The sequence below is a fragment of the Thermobia domestica genome, unplaced genomic scaffold (assembly GCF_964235325.1).
Source record: "Thermobia domestica unplaced genomic scaffold, izTheDome1.hap1.1 HAP1_SCAFFOLD_203, whole genome shotgun sequence".
In the NCBI taxonomy this organism is placed as follows: Eukaryota; Metazoa; Arthropoda; class Insecta; order Zygentoma; family Lepismatidae; genus Thermobia; species Thermobia domestica.
Window position 1 is genome coordinate 323,909 of NW_027655929.1, and position 21,030 is coordinate 344,938.

General features: G+C 35.2%; 1 protein-coding gene across 1 annotated transcript in view; it reads left to right on the top strand.

Moving 5' to 3' along the window:
• Nucleotides 1-21,030, top strand: part of LOC145676538 (putative ATP-dependent DNA helicase HFM1) — a gene marked incomplete at its 3' end in the record, with an annotated part of 337,334 nt that overhangs the window by 291,293 nt on the left and 25,011 nt on the right. Inside the window, exons 14-15 of the mRNA XM_081747367.1 lie at nucleotides 7,855-7,994; nucleotides 8,545-8,547. Coding sequence (XP_081603493.1) covers nucleotides 7,855-7,994; nucleotides 8,545-8,547 — 143 coding nt within the window. The remainder of the gene's footprint in view (nucleotides 1-7,854; nucleotides 7,995-8,544; nucleotides 8,548-21,030) is intronic.

The following is a 21,030-nucleotide window of genomic DNA, read 5'->3' on the forward strand; positions in this document are numbered from 1 at the left end:
GTGTAAAAATAAAGGAAATGCAGTGAAATTAGAGAAACGAAGAACTGAAATGGACTTACCGTTTATTTACAATGAAAAATAGAGAGAAAAATACAGTGAAAAATGCATTTATACAAGATGTTGAAAGTGACCCCTTGCATCAATTCACAGCTCTCCACGTATAAGCATATTCCGATACGACCGGCGTAAAGTTGGCTGCGATATCGATGGCGGCAACTTCATGGCTAATGTTGTCTTTCAGTTCCTATATTGTGTGTGGATTAATTTCATAGACTTTGCTCTTCAGGTGACCCCACAGGAAGAAATAACATGTTGATAGATCCTGCGAACGTGGTGGCCACAAACCTTTGCTGATAGTTCGTTCCTCAGAGAAGACATCATGGACTCGTTCCAGGGATGCCTTAAAAGTGTGGTGTGTTGCCCTATCTTGCTGAAAGAAGCAATAGTATCTTTCGTATTCAGTGAGTTGAATACAAAACGCATAAAAACTTTCCACATATGCAACCATGTTCAGGGTGTGTCAAAAATATATCGGTCCAATAATGCACGTTTCTGTTACACCGCACCAAACGCTGACTTTTTCATAATGGAGTGGTTGCTGACAAACAATGTTACACTGAGAAAAAAAAAGGACTAGGTTTTCTGTGTGGATACATCGTATTTACGAGGGTGCGCTCCTTAAGTAATGTAATTTCATGTATAAAAGTACAGAAGGTGGGAATACCATGCCAAATCTGGAGTTCGGCGTCGTGTTAAAAACATCTTTCCTCTCTTTTCTTCTCACAGAATGATATGACGTCTTATTACTCTCGTAAGGTAGAGAGTCACAGATTTAGAAAGAACCAAGAGGGGACAGTCGTAGGAAGGTGGTAACAACATTATATACGTAAGTTACCACCGTCTTAAAGGGTATGGCGTTAATTCTAGATTTGAAATGGTGATCCCACAATACAAAATTTTCGCTGGACGGTGATGTAGATCGTACTACAGATGAAACAACATTACGTAATGTGGTGACGCGCGTAACCTGGTAAAACATTTACATGCCCTTCGGATTATGCATTTTTCTTAGTGTAGGATTCTCCGTTGCCCAGTACCTCAGGTTTTGTGAATTCAGATGACCGGAAAGAAGAAACCATGCTTCATCAATCATGATGTAATGGAAAGGGTCTAACAAATTATCCTTGATGTTATTCAATAATGCTAACAATCAATACTTCTTGTATGTCGATTGTTGTATATTATCGATTGTTGAAGAAATAATATCGATAATTGCATAAACTGTCCATTGTTGCATTGAGTAAATTTTAGAAGTCAAATATTGTACAGTGAAACCTGTCTATGTTGGCCACCATCGGTTCCGTCGAAAAGTGGCCAACTTAGACAGGTGGCCAACTTACAGAAAATAAGTGTGATTTGTGTATTTTTAGAATAGGATTTCTAATATTACTTGATTGTAAAATTTTAATAATCAGTGGCACGACAGCTACTTATAAATAATGTATATAGAGTAATCATAAAAATATACAGTACTAGAAAATATTACTATAGTATGTTTAATATATGTGCATACCTTTCTCTTCCTGAAAACTAGTCTGGTACATTGGATTATTCGGATTGAAAACACAATAACACTAACAACCATGAAATAGAAGCGTATGTACGCAATTTATTGAAATTGATATAACACACTGAGTTATTCAGATTGAAAACAAGTAAAGCTAAGTTATAAATTGACGTATTTGTTTTATTCTTTTTTGGCAGATATGCACATTCCAATATTGTAGTTAACTACCTCTTGTTAATGAGCTAGAAATGTTTCCCTCGGAGCAAAATATGTTTTGAGAAAATCTTCAGGGAATTTATACCTCAAAAACTCCGCTACCTTTTGACAAGCCGACAAGTGCCAATAGTTGACAATTGAGATGGTTAGTTTTAACCTTGAAAATATTCCGGAATTACTAAAGCTCCCACTGATGAGAGGAGTTGATATAGCTAATGATTTTACCAAAACAGACAGGGTAAACAAATACGTACCACCATTTCCTGAATTCCTGTACGTGTTTTCTCTTATTCACACCTTCCTTCACCACCCCTTTATAAGGGAAGTGTTCTGGCCATTGACCTCCAAGAACAAAGAGTGTGCGAATCTATGCTTCTTTATCTCCAGTCACAAATACAGAATATCTGCTTCTTATATGGGAATTCGAAAGAGTTAAGAAAAATAACAAAACTGTATTTTGCGTGGCCAAGATACACAGGTAAATTTATGATTATCATCATAGGGTAAACATTGCTTCAGTGTGGCCAACTTCCAAGATAGACAGGTGGCCAACTTATAGAGTAGTAAGTAACGAATGTCTTATGAAAAAATGCAGGTTCAATACGAACTAGGCCAAGATAAGCAGGTGGCCAACTTAGAGAGGGGGCCAAGTTGACAGGTTTCACTATTCGCATTCAAAGGGGATGCGGGCTACTTTTAACTGCGCTACCGTTAGATTAGAATAGAAAGTTCACGAACAGCACCATGACGTATTCTTCTTGTCAATCACCTACTTCTACTTTAGTCAATTGAGAATATTAGGATTAGAATTGACACTAGGATTTTAGATTTTTGGGCTTTTAGCATCCGTGACTATGTTAACCTATCACGTATGAAGAATGCCATCCCTCGGTGATCACTATCCGAGGAAAGGGAAGTAAGAAGGAAGAAAGTGGCTTGGGACCTGTATGTTATGTACCAAGGCATTTATCTTGTGTGAATGAGGAAAACCAAGGTAACCCTTAGCACTCAGGATGACTGGCCTGTAGAAGCTTTTTACACCTTTTCGACCCCACCGGAATTTGAACCTGAGACCGCTTCCACCAAAGACTACGCTGGTTAACTGCTAATATAAGGAGCTTATGACGCACACTATATTTCTGTAAAGTTTGTTTTTACTATTGTGAAGATATATGAATTTGTATCTATATATATAAAAGAGAACGTACAAAATCCTTTGTCCGCTCATCACGCTAATACGGCTGAACCAATTTCTTTCATTTTTGGGGGGTTATTAGGATTTGGACCCTAGATGGTTTTTATCATATCACTTTAATTTTTAATTACCAGTGTCTTGAGATAATTGACCATTCAGGTGTCCACAAATCCTTTGTTAGTTCATCATAGGTAAAAATAAACGTATTTATATGCAACCCGCATGACCGTGTCACTCGGCGGGTTAACATAAATGACAGGCGATATACAGCGGAAAATAGCTTGAATCTTCTGTTTAAAATTTTTTAATTGATTTGCTTATTTTTACAGACACTTTTACAATATGCCAGCACCGGGATGACCGCAGCGAAGCGGGGCGGGTTAACATAAATGACAGGCGATATAATGTTAAGATTTACTGCAATCTTCTATGGTTTTTATCATATCACTTGAAAGCGAAAAAGTAAAAATTATCTAAGTAACAAAGTTTATTGCGTTCCGGGGTGACCGCAGCGAAGCGGGGTGAACGCTGCTAGTACATTATAAGCGATCTTATTTCGAACATTGGGACATTTTATTTTTAAATTAAACTCTATGAATATCGTCATCGTCTGGTCAACGTTAAAATCGCATTTCAATTCTTTTCTTTTTTAAAGTTCATTTACTCTACAAACAAGGAAGTTTCTTGTTGTCTGTTGTCTAATTTTTTTTATGTATAATTTCTTAATCAATAAAACAGCAGATTGTTTCCCTGGCCGCATCTCTATCATCACCTCACCATGATTAATCTACGTAATCTGCACTTTTCTATGTCATAGAAGAAACTGTCAATAAACTAGGAAGAGACGTTAAACAAAACGATTCGGAGAGTTTTGGAAGGGGAGTTGAAGTTGGATTTCACGCCAGTTAAAATGTGACAGCACGAGCAATAATTTTAATTTCGAGTTTTACAAGTCACATCTTGCTCTAGCTTCCGGAACATTTGTCACCGTCTACGTTGTAGATTCATTGATAACAATGCATTGTCTTCTATTAAGTAAGTCCGATCTTAGCTGAGTCAGCCATCGCTAAAATTTTGTCTTTTCTGTTTGGATTACGCTACCTGTTAACTCCCAGTTATTCACTGCTCAGGAGACTTAGACGATAAATGGACGAACGTCAACCCAGCAAAAGGAACCATCAAGGAAGGAAGGCCGAGACTCACGAGTGAGTACTAATAGATTAACTGTTCCTAACTGCTATTCCCTTCACACCTATTTCAACCTCTTTTGACATCACAATCTGTGCCAAGTGAACTTTGTGGTGGACAAACACCGTGTACGTGGGTTTCCTCGGGGTTCTCCCGTTTTCTCCTACTTTCTTCATTCCACCATTTTCATTCATTTATCATCATCACCGTCTCCTTTAGCCTAGCCGGCATAACCGTGGGACGTAAAACTCAAAGATTTCATTTCATTTTTTGACATCACAATTTGTCTGTTTTATTCAAATGCAACCCAGGTCAAATCCCATGCTCATGCTCTAACAAATAGAGAATTTACAAAATCCTGAGTGCAACTTGTCAATTCTGACATTTCCAATGCACGATTCATTAACACATTATCTGAGCTTTAGAGCTGACAAGGAGCGACTGCACACTATAATTTATTTTTTTCTCATGTGTTTATTTCAATAGAAGTCACTTATCTCATCTAATATATTATAAAGTATTGTATCTGTCATCAGCTTTTCGCAAAGAAAGGTGTTTCGTAGAGCCACCCAATTTTGCAAATAGACCAGGGGAGGATCGTCCCGATCGCCCCCCCCCCCAGAAGAAGAAACTTTCTTATTTTATATATATAAATAAAACCCATCCCAAAGTTTGGAGCCCTTAAAAGTAGCAGTATGACAACCCCCCCCCCCGCAGAAGTCGGTCCTGGATGCACCCCTGAAATAGATAGATCTTCAGGCGATCTAATCGCATGGAACAGTAGCCTATATACTGTGTGGGTTGACCTTGCATAATGGTCTGCATACGTTTCGTACATTGGATTCAAACCCCGGCCGTGGTTCAGATCTCACGTTAATAGTAAGTCCTGTCCTTCAGAGAGGTTTAAATACTTATCTAGAAACGTAAATGTACTGACGTGGTGACGTAGTATTATATCTTAAAACATAAAGGATAATAATTTTACTTTCAAATAGAATAAGAATATGATGTCTGTAGAACATTCTGACTAATAAAAGCATTCAACACTGGAAAAGTCTATTGGATATTAAAGTGTGTTACGATCTTTAAACTGTGATTCACATCGTAATTATGAAAGGTACAGATAATTACACTCGTTTCTGTGTGTAGGTAGCAACACTTTATGTTTCCTTATACTTGCGTTTCGTCTCCTGTTCTTCCTCGACCTTGATGAGTTTTCTTGCACCATGCCTCAAAGAAGATTTTTAAACAAAAACAATGGATTCAGGAAGATAAAACCATTGTTCTTAAATTAAGTCCACTTCTTGGAGAAAATGATGGAAAGTGAATTTTTTTTCTTTTTTTTATGTTCTGACAATACTTTGAAGTGTTATTGCATAACGAAAAGAGAGAATCAAAAAAGATGTTTTCTGAATAACTTGATATTCAGCTAAATTTAGGTTAAAAGACCGACACACAATATGATTGTTTGGAAATGCTTTGCCATATAATCGTACGTACATATTGGAATGTCATTACATGTTATTACGTAGATGTTTCACAAACACACGACAAAGAATGCCATCTGCTGTAACACAAGTTTTCTTTCTCTATGCGTTTTCGAACATTTACAGCTAGGGGCCAAACAAATTAGCAGGCTATGTTTTAGTCTGAAGTGTGTTTTAGATACCGTTACATAGCTAGTTGATGGTGTGTTAATTCAGTTTTCTTGCCTAAATATTTTCTTTTAACTTGTATTGTTGATCTTGTTACAGATTAGATTTATAAAAAAGTAATGCGCGTATGATAGGTTAAAAACAGCAATTCTGGAGAACAGCATAATCTAGGCGTACGTTAGTGTATCACACAAAAGTTGACGCTTACTCTGAGCTGAAGCAAATCGTGTCTATTTACATGAAGCCACTCAGAGCGCTTTTCAAACATCCATAATTTTGCTTCCCATGAAGATTATGCAAAGAAAATGTGGTGTTACTAACCTGCACTAGGTTATGACCTATATAAAATATCGAAGTCTAAACTATTTATGACATAGAGGACGCTGAAAGCCTCCAAAACCTCAAACTTTGCCACCTGCTGACTCACTCACTCATCAAAACCAATACAGTATTTTCTATAAACAAGAAGATTTGAAGAATCGAAGCTTTCCTGGCGGCGAATATTTTTGAGATGTTTTCGGATATCAGCCAGTTGAAGTCCGACGATAGAGCCGACGTTTCAAGAACTGACATCGTTCTCGTCTTCAGGGCGATTATAATGCCCTGAAGACATCAGCCAGGTGAAGTCCGACGCCCTGAAGACGAGAACGATGTCAGTTCTTGAAACGTCGGCTCTATCGTCAGACTTCACCTGGCTAATATCCCGAGAACATCTCTATAAGAAGATTTGAAATTTGGCACAAAAAGTTTATTATACAACTAAAGGGGGGGAAAGGCCGAAAACCGGAAATTTCCTTTTCCGAGGAGGAAAATCAGTAGGTAAGTAAACTTATGTACGCCACTTGTTTCAAAGTATATAGAGTAGCTTCCCAATATGTGGTCTGTGGACCCCCGATGGCCGCGAGAGAGTGAAAGTGGAGTCCACGAGACATTTTATTTTTATTATTCTTTGTGTAATCTTGTAGCTCACATTCTGAAATATTTGAATCTTCGTTCCTATGTTTGAACCAATTAAGGAGAATAGAACACTAAAGCGCAGAAGAAGAAATAAAATTACAAATCTAGGCTGAAAGATGCATCACCCATCAATTCATAATATTGGGCCTAGCTGGTATAATCGTACTTTTTCGAATATCTACTTTTATAGCAGTATTGCACTGTCCAAAATAACACACTGTTGTAAAATTGTAATTTATCATTTCACTTTTATAAGATATATATATATATATATATAATTTGTTAACAGTTGCTACAAGGGGTCCGTGAGAGTAGAAAATTGGGAAAAGCTGCTATAGGAATATATACGAGAACTTAAATATGGAGACTTAACATTTGACCCATATATAGAATTAGTGTTACAAGTAAAGGGAAAAAATTAAAAAAAAAAAAAAAAAAAACTGGACATTTCATCCTCCAGGGAGGAAGATTAGGGAGACAACAGCAAAATCACATATTGTTATTGATACGTTACTTATGATACGAATTGGTAGCTGGAAGTGATCTATCGATTGAAATATCTCTTATCTTCAGACAATAACAAAGTTTAAAAAATCTGAGAGATATTCATAACTTTAATCTATATCTCAGTAATATTATGGTAAAGCCCGATTAGAGTTTACTTTACAAAAATTCTTTTTTATTATTATTATTTTCTCGAAAAGTACACATGAGCAGGGCTTGAAAGATCCACTCGCTTGCTCGTCAGTGGCGAGTACTTTTTTTGCATTTGGCGAGTAAAAGTCTGTGTAAAGACTGTGACTGCAAAATGGTCTGGCTAGTAGATTTTTTGGTTGGCTAGTACTTGCAAGCAAGATTTTTCAAGCCCTGCACATGAGAATTTACATCCATCCATAACGTTTTTATTATAATCAATGAGATCGTTCGATTTGTATTGTATACGTCTTATCTTTGGATAATCTTTTATTCGTTAAATGCTTATAATATTGTATTATTATTATTATTATTATTATTATTATTATTATTATTATTATTATTATTATTATTATTATTATTATTATTATTATTATTTGCAGAATTGTGTATGAGAGACCTAAATGCACTTTCCAGTTCGGGCCTTATCTACATGGACGAAATGGATATTCGACCTACGGAAACAGGCAGACTTATGGCTCGTTATTATGTTGCTTTCGAAACTATGAAGATGTTTACTGAGGTACGTTTATCTAAAAAAAAAACATATCATTACAATGATGTCTTATCAAAAAGCATAAAATATTTCTTTTAAATACTCCGAACAATCACTATCTTCCAGATTAGTACTTTTTTTATTTTAGTCAGTAAACTTTCGTGTTATTAATGAGATTTATTTACCTTGTATATACTTTACACCTTCATTGATAATATATTGTGATAGATAGAATTAGACTGACTTGATTATAGTCGATTTTGAACACTTGTCTGGCTAGTAAATCTTTCTTTACCATCAATTATGTTGGATGTGACGGTCATAGTCCCGAATGATCGCTTGGCAACGTTATTTTCCTTGTAGCCAACTGTTACGTGTAATGAGAAAGGGAATATGTCGCAATACCGGTTTTGAAACTTTCCGAAGACCCTACATGCTACGGGGACGGCGTGGAGTAAGTACCTGTTTGAGAAGTTCAAATCCATAGTAGTTCATTAGTTAGGTGCCTGGGGATTTCACAGGGATGGGCGAAAATGGGATCACTCGGATTTCTGTCTTTTTTGCCTTCCTTGGGCAGAATGTCTGAGATGATGAAGCATTATAGTTGGAGCGCTTGGTCATATGGATCCATACATTTGTGGTCTCATCACTGTACAAATAGGGGTATGTGACTTACAGAGGGTCCATAACATTCTCCTGAAAGAAAGCGATATAAAAGTGAACAATGAAACTCAGATGAGTTTCAATGACACTCAGGAAGCGATATGACTAAGTGCTTTCTTTGTTGTCACTTCAGGGAGAAATCCATTTGTGGACAGAACGTCGATGTGCGATGAGAATTAGCGTCGTCGTTATTAGTTGGCGTCACATGAACCCATGTCCAACAACCCAAATCACTACTGAAGCAACATAAGATTATACTCTGTGGACCATTTAGGGTTTTATGCGTTGACAACTGCACCCATCAAGCATTTGCCAAACGAATTATGTACTCGCAACAATTAAATATGTGCATTAAAATTTGAGAAACTTGGAGCCAATGATTATACATCCCAGAGGTGTCCTTCTATTTCAATACAACGTGAAATCGTTTAAACTCTCCAGTGTCACAGTTATCCGAGCTCATGATCTCCATATTCCTCGAACATTACACCCTTGCACTGCCATTTCTTTGATTCACATTACGTTGGGTTCTTTTTCTGCAAATTCCATATTCTGCACAAGTGTTGAAAACTTGTTGCTGCTGATGAGAACTTCTGATTTTACAATACTTCTTACTTCACGTTATTGTATTTCTTCTTGTAGAAGAGCTCCCTTGCTGTTATGTGGATATCGTACGCACTTTTGGTGTGGTTCGATTCCCGGGAGGAGCTCATGTGTTTTGGACCCGTCATTAATCTGTAAGTCCACATCTCATATATATTCGCTCCTAAAAGGAACGCTAAACTCAAATCTAATTAACTAATACTTGTAGGGTCAAAAATGTATAGATAGCTAACAATTGCGTGGTTATTGCTCATTACTGAATAACGTTTTAAGCTTAATTCTTATCTTTTGGAAGAAGAACTTACTAAGACTAAAGCTTATTGCAATTGAATAATCCTACGATGAATCCATCGGGCTCAACGTTGACAAGTTACTTTATAGGCCTAGGAACTCTAATTACTTACAGACTACGTCTACACACTACTTTACACGCCTTTCATTTTATTTTCATGTTTAACAAGTGTTAACTAAAAGATTGAGTTATTTTATTCTCTTAGTTGTAGATAATCACCAGTAGTTCAGATTTCTACACATACAATAGTATTCTCTGTGGATTGTGCATTTTTTAAAGAAGCACACCAGGCCCACAGCAAACCCCAAAAGTTTGTGGGACATAAATTCTTTAGGGGCCACAAGTCGTTAAAAGACGACCGCTTACACCAATAATAATTAATCAGATCTTGTACACGTGGTAACCATAACCCATTTCAATATATCCCTTCACTCCTCTTACTTTAATAATAACAATAATCGTTGAATATTTTATTGACACAAACAGCCAATAGCCACACGTGTGGCAGAGGTGTACAAAAAATACGACATATTGACTACAACGACAAAGGTAATACAAATCAAATAATACAAATAGCATGATCAAGTACAGTAAAAAAGATATGAATAAGCAATAATTACTAATGAACAGTGAAAATAAATTTTAAAAAAGAAACAGTAGTAAAAAGTGAAAAGTTCAAACAAATCATGCTGGTAATACAGAACATAGTATAAAATAATACACTAGAAGATTACAAACACCTCGTCGATAAAAATGTACGTAAAATACAAAAGTTGGCATTGCATCAAAGACTATATAAATTATAATAAATTACAGACCTATATTGGGAAGACAAGAAACATGAATAATTGTGCAATAAACGATAAGAAAAATATAACCAATCTTAAAAAATGTAGTGTCTGATAAGAAATTGAGAAGTTACTGTACGTACAAGCTTCTTAAATAATTAGTAAGTATTCGACGTACAACAGAAAATTTAATTCCAAATAAATCAAGAACTGTGTTAAACTTGTTTTCCTTAGGAACACAATTATAAATCATAATATTTTGTATTAATAATTTAATTTATTTATTGATTCAGCAAATGGCCACGACTGTGCCCAAGGGAGTACAAACAATACAGCATAAAAGGTTACAATAACAAAAGTAATACAAATACCCAAATATAGGAAGTTATACGAATATACAATAATTACTGATGAATGATAGGTAAAGAACAACTTGAGGAAACGGACAAACAAGAAACACGCAGACAGAACATGCGAGCATATCAAAACAATCGTCAGAAAATAAAGTTACACCTTTTGGATATTTTGTGAAGAAATTACTTATATTAAGGATTGTTAATGGTATATTGATTTCTGAAATATAAACAAAATTGTTAGAGCTCTTGTATAGAAAATCGATTTTTTTAAAATATCATCTCCATTAAACTATTCCTGTTTTTAGGGGTAAGAGGAAAATTCAAAAACGCTCTTAGAAATTGTAGAGAATCTTAGAAAATTCTTAAGTTTAAAATTCGATCTCGATCCGTTGAACGGTACGGCATCTAGGTCAGTGTATATACGTCGGGAAGGATGAACACACAGACATCCAAAAATGACAGACCATGAGATTCGTATATTCATTGATATTTCGAACTCGATTATTTTCACAAATTCCATATTTTCTTCTCTTCTATAAACGTTTTAAAGTAAAAATACAGAGAAATAGATTAACTTGAAAAAGATCCCACACGCAAAGGATATGTGAAAATTCCACTGAAATTGTTCTTATGAAAAGTATGAAGAGCACAGTATTGCATAACCTTCCCGAAATTATACACTCTTAGTCATATCAACCTGCACAACTTCAGTTGTGTAGCATTATTTTTGGCAAAGTAAATTTCTTCCAAAATTTTGCAAATTAAAAAGTGATGTTCTTCAGCAGCACCGACTAAATCTGAAACTCAATTATACCCATTTTCCTAGCCTCTAACAATTTAAGAAAAACGAACGATGTTTTGAAAAACTACGAGCATATATTCCCTGTTGCTTCTCATTGAGTTCCCTGTCATGCTAGCTCCTATATATCTACTCAGACACGCAAAAAAACAACCCAACCAGTCAAAATTCGAGGATTTTGAAGCTTGTTTTGTGTCCTTTCTGACTTCGGTCTTTTCTAAATTCATGTGTTTCGCGCCATTCCGTTTAATGCAGTTCTACTCACTATATTTTATTTCCGATGTCATTGAGAAATTATCGAGAAACTTGTATAAAAACATTGCTGAAAAAACTTGTATATCTATCTCTCTATCATTCGTTCCTAGCAAATCCATTTTTTACAAATATCTTAATATTGTATTTTTGTATAGCACATAATGGTGCATTATAGTCTTGGGGGAACAACAAAAATTTAGAGAAGCTTGGCTCCCGTAGCCCCTCCCTGGTTGCGGGCGTGTTCCAGAACTATGACATCCTTTGCAGCTTTGGTCCTCCGCCGGATTTCAAGTGTGGATTGTCTTTTTGTGTACTGTATGGCCTAATAAGGCATTCTGCCAAGAGAATCACGAATTGTCTTGATCTAGTCTTTTAGATAATTCTTGATTTGGTGGACAAACACTGAGTGTGTGGGGTTTCTCATGGTTCTTCCGTTTCCTCCACTTTATTCATTCCACCATTTCATTCATAACTCATCATCACCGTCTCCTTTAGCCCAACCGGCATAACCGTGGGACGTAAAACTCAAAGATTTCATTTCATTTTTGACCTAGCTTTTGTTTGCCTTATCTTCTATTAAGAGTTTAGCAAGAAGCAGATAACAATCATGAATTTCGAAAAAAAAAATGAAAAATGCAAGTTTCCAACGATATTTCTTCTTTTTACACAAGTATAACTCATTTAATTTAAACTGTCGACTCCTTCTTTAGTTTCATTATTGTAGAACAAACTAATATCTAGTTTCTTTGCATTCATCACGACAATGTCCTTTGAGTACTTCGTGTCGTGAGAATTACTGTCTTCTCAGGTACAGGTACACTCATGTTCAAAATGATTGTCGCAAATCTATAACTGTCTTCTGGTAAGAATATAATTTGATAATGATTTTGCAGTATACTTTTAATATTGATACTATGTACATAATCGGGAAATGTATATTTGTGGTAAAGTTCATAGGAAAAGAATTATAAATACGAAAATTAGAATGAGTAAAACAAAATGTTGCTAAATGGCCAAGAAAATTTTATTTTCGTTTTATTGTTCTTATATACTGCTATTTTGACATGAAATTTGCCACGTACATGTCTTTGCCGATTATACACATACTAACATTATAAAAAATACCGGGCGAATTCGTTATCAAATTATATTCCTACAATGTACAATAATTTTGGACATGAGTGTACATAAGAAACTAAGGTGGAATGTTTCGAGCATCCGAAGAGAAAACTTTATCTTGCTCTGTTAATTTGGAACTCCAAAGGAATGAAAGATTTGGTCTTTCTTATTCTGCTAGCTAAAGTAAGGTTTTTGCGCAACAACTCTGCTCAGCTGTAAGTGAGTAAAAAGTTACCACAAGTCACATTCCTATTGCTCTTACTGTAGGATTCTGTGAAGTGAAGAACTACCAATGAACATTAATTTGTGAATCTGTTGATACCCTTCCTTCCCAAACACAACAACCCGTTGAAAGGGTAAAAATTCTTTGAATTTGTAACTTAGAATCAGTAGCGGATGTAGCCTGCGGCCGGGGGTCCTAAGCCTCCCAGTTTTTTGAATGACAAAATTAATTGAAGCTATTATTTATATGTTTTCGAAAGTTTGTAGTAAACTCATGATATTTTCTGGCTGCCCCCCCCCCTCCTTGTTTTCACAATCTAGATCCGTCACTACTCAGAATATTTTCCTTTCATATTTGTATGATTTGTAAACCAAATGGGCACCTAATACGCAATGGTACAAATCATTTGTTTACAGATACTACCTGGAACATAATGTTTAGCAAGGTCCGTTTAAACTTTTCCCATAATCACATATCGTACTCAGCATTAGAATACACATATTGTAAACTTTAATATCGATTTCATTAGTTAGTTCAGCATTTTACCAAAGAATACCCTACTTTGGGTAACCAATTTACACCATCTTCCGGACAAATTATGGTTTTGTGCAGAAGGTACTTTTTATTAGGGAGTTTGATATTGCTCATAAAGTTCAAAACCAACTTCGAAGCGTTATGTAACATAGTTGTAATTATTTTGCTTTGGATAAAATGAATGGTACCCCATCAGTTTACAATAATATACATTTTTAAAATAATATTAAAAGGTAGTGTGTTCACCGCAGTAAAGGGCAATATAATCCGCGGTTCAATCGAATATATAGTTAATTACTGTGAAGGTGAGAAAATTCATGAAATGGATTTGTGCGTCTACAGCGGAGAATAAAATCAAGGCTTATTAGTTCTTCCATAAATAATTAGTTTGGTACGCCGTGATAACAAAAAATATTCAAGAGTGGCGTTCACTGATTCCTCTGCTTAATGTACATTAATTAATTGTAATTTGCGTATTGCGTGTGACTTGTTACTAAGCTCTCTCAGTTCAATTTGGCATTTCAAACGCTTTACAGCTTTTCCTGGATTTTTTTTAAACATCTGAAGGATATAGCCTACCTCAATATAAGCTACCTTACTCTGGCCATGGGAGAATAACAATGTTGACTCAGTTTATTAGCTCTTTCGTGACTAATGTTTTTGTAATTTTTCTATCTTTCATGTGAGAAACTTAGTTTGATTTGCGGTTGGAGTTCATGTGATTTGTTTTTCAAGTTAAAATGTACATTTATGTTTTATACAGAGTTATTTATGTGATACTGGAAATATTGTATTATATATTCATCTGAGCTATTACTATCCGAGTTGAGTTGATTTGAAGTTTAACGTCCGTTTCAGCAGTGAGGCTATATGAGACGGGACCTACTGATTAACGTGGAATCCGAACCACATGAGCTCCCGCCGGAAATCGAACCCGGATCTCTCACGCCAAAGGCGCATACGCTAACAGCTTAACCACGAAGGCGCTCCTATTACTATCAGAGTGATCATAAATAAAAGCAGTGGCTTCTTCAACGTGCTCTTCATAATACTCAAAACAGGGTTATCTATAGAATGTTTAGAAAGTTTGTGCAGCTTCCCGCATTTTAAACACCATCAGAAATTAAAATCTGAATGTGATATGATACATTACCAAATTTCCAAATCGAAAGGGAGAATTCAATGAATACTTTGCTTAGAAACTTTTGATATACTATCTTTGAAATTCATACGTCATAATTGTTGTTTAGTAGTGAAGTTACATATGGTCTGTAATTTCCTTCCTGCTTTCGAATGCAGTCTTGTTGGTATATTCTTAAATGTTACAAATTGCAGGAATGCGTAAACAACCCATGACAACTATTATTATAACAAATTTAAATTAGTGTAACGAAATTTTCATTTCATAAATCTGCATTAAAATACTGTTTTGACCAAGTAAGTGATAATATTTCTGACTCATTATGTACAGTCTTTTTTTCCTTAAGTGTGTGTTACTCTCTAAGAAAGCAGAATTTGTTGTTATTAAAATTTGAAATCGAACCGAGTATTCCTTTCACAGAAAATTGCATGCTACAACTGTCTATATACAGTAAGAAATAGTAAGACAATGGGGTCGGAAAAATAGTATGGATTTTCCATAACTGTTAAATATATTCCTACATGATAGTACACAATAGAGGTACGTACACAATAGAGCTTTTGAAACGTATATTTAAAAAAAAAAAGAAGAAGAAGAAGAAGAGTAAACCTTAGTGGTAAAAAACATTTATGTATGTAGCCGCACCTTTACTCTGTTAGCCACCGATTCAGATAATTACTAAAGAAACTGCGCATTTGAAAGCAATTAAGAGTTGTTCCTCCCTGAATCCATCGTGTGATGCACGTACAGTGTTAAAGTACCAACACTGATGTACAAATTTGATTACAACATGCAATGCTCACAGATTAAAGAAGAAGATTGCTTTCGTGCTCGTCTCTATCTTGATTTCAAGGCTTTCTCCTAATTGAGTGCCTGCAAAGATAGCTTTATTTCCAAATTAATTTTTCTTAATTGTTTCTTTACAGTATATATGTGAGAGAAACTTTATTCTCTTTCGACATGAATTCATTATGTATACTATTAAGAATCATGTGCTTAGAAGAGAGTACCGTAATCATGATTTGATGTTTTGGTTGTGACTCTACGTGCTAATAGATATTCTATAAATTGTTGCAATATTGATGCTCTATCTTATATATATATTCATAGAACGAGAAATGTTTTACATTTGCGTCAAAAGATCTCTGGGCCGTTGCTTGCAATTAACATGGTTATAATTTCGGAATCAAATTTGATTCCAGTCGTTAATTGACGTAATCGAATGTAATATTTCATCTATTCTAATATATATAAATAATGTGTGTCATCAGTTTTTCGCATAGAAATGTGTCAACTGCAGCTAACAAATTTTTACATAAATAGATCTTAACAGATCTAATTGTGTGCGAAACAGTATACAGTGAAACCCTATATCCTGTGATATAAACAACCCAACTGTTCTTCCAGTGTTCCAAATTGCATATTTTTATTTTTAAATCTTTGTGTCCTTTTGCATTAACTTTATTTTTCCTATGCGAAAAATGGTCATGTCAGCTGGCCTGAAAATTGATCGCAGTCGTTATGTATTTCAAGCATTTCTCTACTTTCAAAGATTTTGCATAAACATTATTCTTCCCATGCGAAAAATGGGCACTTTTGCGAGTATATGATAATAATAGTCGATATACAATTATGATCAAAGCGTTTCTGGGGGAGGGTCCACATTTAATTTTTAATACCTCAAGAAACTTTTAATAAAATTCATAAAGATCGAACACATTATTGAATCCAGTAATTACAAATTAGCATTAGATCAAGAAATTATATATAGAAAATAATCCATAAGAAGGTTGACAGTGTGTTTATATCTCTGCAGTAATAAGGAATTTCTCAAATGGTACCTTCATTCATTTTCTTATGAAGTATAAAATTTATTTAGCTAAAGCTCTAATGTTGCTGCTTCGCCAGTTTACGAAGTCAAACAGCATTGGGTATGGTCAGTAGTTAATTCAACTTCTCCAAATCATGTTGACATTACAGCGTTCATCCTGCGTTGTGAGGACAATTGGAGTACTACTCGAAAGACAGCATTAATAGCCAGAAAGAGCTAGTGGACGACTCATCACCCCAGTCCACAAATGAGATAGCGGCTGGCCTTCACCCTTATTGGATTTGTGCTGTAAAGTATAGGTGTTTTACTTGATTAATAAATTTCACTTATAGTTAAATACATTTCCCTCTGTTACTTCTTGGTTTTGCAGATTGACCAAGAACAGAATAAATATAGTTGTACTTCAGTGTGTGTTTTATACCGCATGATTTTATGTTTGATGTAGAGGAAAAGTTTGAGTCTTCTACAAGGTACAAGCTTGACGGTTCTAAGATGAGTTTACATACTCCCGTAGAAACTATTTTTTTAAAGCATTTTGCTGCTGATTGGGTAATGTTGATAACCTTTTAACAAACGATGTAATTAGTTTTCTTTCTTCACGCAAAAAAGCCAAAACAATCGTGATTTACTATGTCTTCCTGTTTCATAATCAATCAGCTTCTTCGATACATAAGTATTTTATCATATACACATATATGATGTGTATGTGTGTTTAATTTTTTTTTCATCAGTGGATCATCATCATCAATACATCCTTCACTTGTAGAATGATCAAGAGTAAGAGATCGCTTAATTAATAAGAACCCCTGTGGTGGTTGGGAATTAACGTCTGACCTAGCGACCTGGTATGTTCGATGACTTGATGTGAGATAGTCTGTGGGGGCTGCTGAATACTAACGTTCGTTGTAGGTGTATGGAGAGTTGGAGGTGAGGTCCAGAACTTTCACATTCATGAGGAAGCAACATGCATGATAATAGCAGCTGCTCATTTCACGACTTGTCAAAATTTATGGACATGAACTCCAAGGAAATGGAGCACAATTGAATTCTGCTCTGCTTTCTTTATTTCATTACTTTATTTCTTTTTTCCTAGATATTGAACCCCTTTTACTTTATTGTTCCGTTGTTAGTGTGGAAGCAACTGCGTTTATATTCTTTCTCTTCTGGATTTTAAACAAAGAAAACGAATGCTCATATACAAAAGTTGTAAGACAGAGATATGTTTTATTTTCCCTTTGATTGATTTCTGGCAGACTCGGAAGTCAAAAGTTGTTTTGTCTTTTTTTGAAACTATATGTTCACCATGATGAGTGGTACAATGAAAACATCAAAAAACACTTTTCTTTTAATATATTAAATCTGGCTCTTCCGGAATAAACACTTGCTGTGAACGTGACGAAAAGGAAATTGCAGTAATGAGAAAATATTTTCTACTTCATTCCAAGTAAAATAGAAGAATAACGATTCTTTAATAGGGTAATAACACTTCTGGATTCTGTTATTGTGTTTGAGTGGCAAAATGTTTCATTTCCTTATAATTGTATTACCAAATTTGGTTCTTCAGCTGTGAGGTAAAAATCATGTTTTAAAAGAAACTTTCATTCATGTTATCAAAACAAACAAGCGACATGCTAAATTTTCTTTCTATCTGATTCAATCAATAACTTTACATGACTTGTAAGTCACTCTAAGGTATGCTAAATTTTCTAATATTAAAAAGGCTTATTGTAGTATTGTCAATCTAAATGAAATAAGTAAAATTAGATGGGGGCGTGGTGGCTCAGTGGTAAGGCGGTGTCGATAGCTGAGGGGTCGTGGGCGTTCGATTTCGAATTACGAGGCGCAGTTTATCGTGGGTTCCAGTCCAACTGAAGAGCGTGGGTTCCAATTCAAGTGAAGAAGAATCGAGCTACTTAAGAACAGTTAATGTCAATTCGGGTAAACAATTCATCGTATCATTCAATGTTAGATTCAAGTGGAAAGTACACTACACGAAAAAATATTTTCTATTGTTTTCTCCTGTGCTTATTTTCACTAAAATCCCTCTACTTTTTTTGATTTGCCAGTTATGACGGTCTTACGATGTTACCTTAAAACTATACACCTGCTATCAAATATTTCAGAGACAAAATGATTCATTAGTCAAAGTATTAGTAACTGTAATCAAGTCATAACTATTTGATCTATCCTCGAATTTTCTGTATTCGTATTCCTGTCGTAGTGGAGTCAGTAGAATATTGAATAAGATCAATCGGAAAACCATGGAAACCCAAGTGTCTCAGTCGGAGCAATTTTAAAAAAGTGATAAAGCGCTCATCTCTGGTACTAGGGTTCTTGATTCGATCCCAAGGTAAGTGAGATTGTAGTGAACAACATCGTGTATGTGGAGTTTTCTCCTATTTCCTCCCACATTCCCAATCCGCCAATAATTGCAAAATAATTCCCTCTTATTGATTGAGGTTTAATGGGAACGTCAGTATCCTAGCTGTTTGTCCCTGTCATGATCAACACGGACTGAAATAAATTAAATTTAAAAACAAATATATCAAGATATAAGGAAAAAAGAACTGCTTCATGATAGAAATAAAAACCTAAAAGAAGAGATAAAATAAATAAGAAATATATAACGATAACAATAAATAGGAAATATGTATCAATAAGAATAAATAATAATGATAGGAACAATAGAAAATATAACAATAAAACACAATAAAAAGTCAGAAATTAACAACTGCAGCTGGCTTACGAACAGATGTACATTTAGTTGTTTTCGGGGAAAGAACCGTATCATTGGACCGGTTTACTCTTATTAATGATTCATCTACGTTAACCAAAAGGCATGAGTGTGGGATGTTAAACTAAGGTTTTTAGAGGAAGAGAAAATAGCGTAGCGAATAAACTGACCACTATAAGAATCAGTTACAGGCTACAGCTAAAAATACTAAAACTATACCAAGAAACAATTTTGTCAGCTTCCATGGCGTATGTTTCCAGTGTTTGGATTAATAGGCTATTAAGAAACAAGACCTACAAAAATCGAATCAACAAACCACAAAGAAACCTGTTAATCAAAATGTGTGGAGCTTTTAACACTACTTCGCATAGTGCACTCTGTATAATCTCAGGCATGAAACCAATGAACTATATGACATTGCAAAGAGCAGTTAATTACTGGTTAAGAAAAGAAGACAAACTTTCGATAGAGACCTAAAAGATGAAAAAGAAATAAGTGACAACATAATGCAACTATGGAATAAAGAATGACAGGAACATAGTAGAGCGCAACGACTACATAGAATCTTTCCTAGCATCTTCGACAGACTGAAAATAAATCACTTAAATGCAATGTATAAAATGGCTCATTATTTATCAGGCCGTGAACCATACGAACAACACCTCCATAAAATTAAATCAAAACCCAGCCCAATGTGCGAATGTGGAGAAGAAGGAACTCCTGAGCACCATATCATGTGGTGCCCATAATTAGAAGACATTCTAGAATTAAAACTCAAATCAGAGAAAAAACATTTGGAAGAAATACTAGAAGTAAAGAAAGAGTGGAAAATAGTTGGAAAAATTGACCAACGAATATTCCGAACTAAGACGGAAAACTTATAGAAGAAGAACAGACGTAGGAGTGCAAGTGGAAGAATGTGTAAGGAAGTCCTCGGACCGGAGAAAAGACTCCTGGAACCCAAGCACTGGATTACTGTGCTTTCACCGAGGACTAGAATATGTGCTGCATCTCCAGCCTTTCGGTCTGGAGTAGGAATTCCGGTGCAAGAGTGAATGTTGCGTGAAAGAGCGAGTAGAGGTGATGTGGGTACCTCATGCAAACAAAGTGTATCAGGAACAAAGCATAGCGTAATTCTCGCCAATAGGACGGCACAGCTGGCCGAAGGATACAACAGACCAGGGCCTGCACTAAGTACTCTGAGTGGGCCCTGGACCTCAAGCCACCACAAATGGGCGGAAATTGGCATGAACATGCAACTGAGAACACTAAAGCATCAAAGCGTAAGTTATAGGAAACGAATATATAGAAGCAGGAAAATTAAAACCTTTGAAAATGTGTAAAAATTAAGATTTAAAATAAATATCGCGTTTTTTTTTTTTTACTGTTAGTATTAGTCGGTGAAGGTTAGTTAATTCTTCAGAAGTAGTCAATGTTAGTGCCAATAGTGTAGTGTAATGTAGTGTTGGTATAGGATGGTGAAAAAGGTAAACAACATACAGGTAAAAAGCTAGTGCTAACAGTGCATTAATGAGAAATACAACACATAGGTGGAATCCAGAGAAATCAGACATACAAAGTGAAAACATGAAGAAAGGAGAAAGAAAATGACCAAAAAGTAAACACACAAACAAACACACAGAACACAAAATATAACAAAAACACACACAAAAAACACACACAATGAACACAAACATTTCACAAGACTAAAAGTTCTGCTATCTG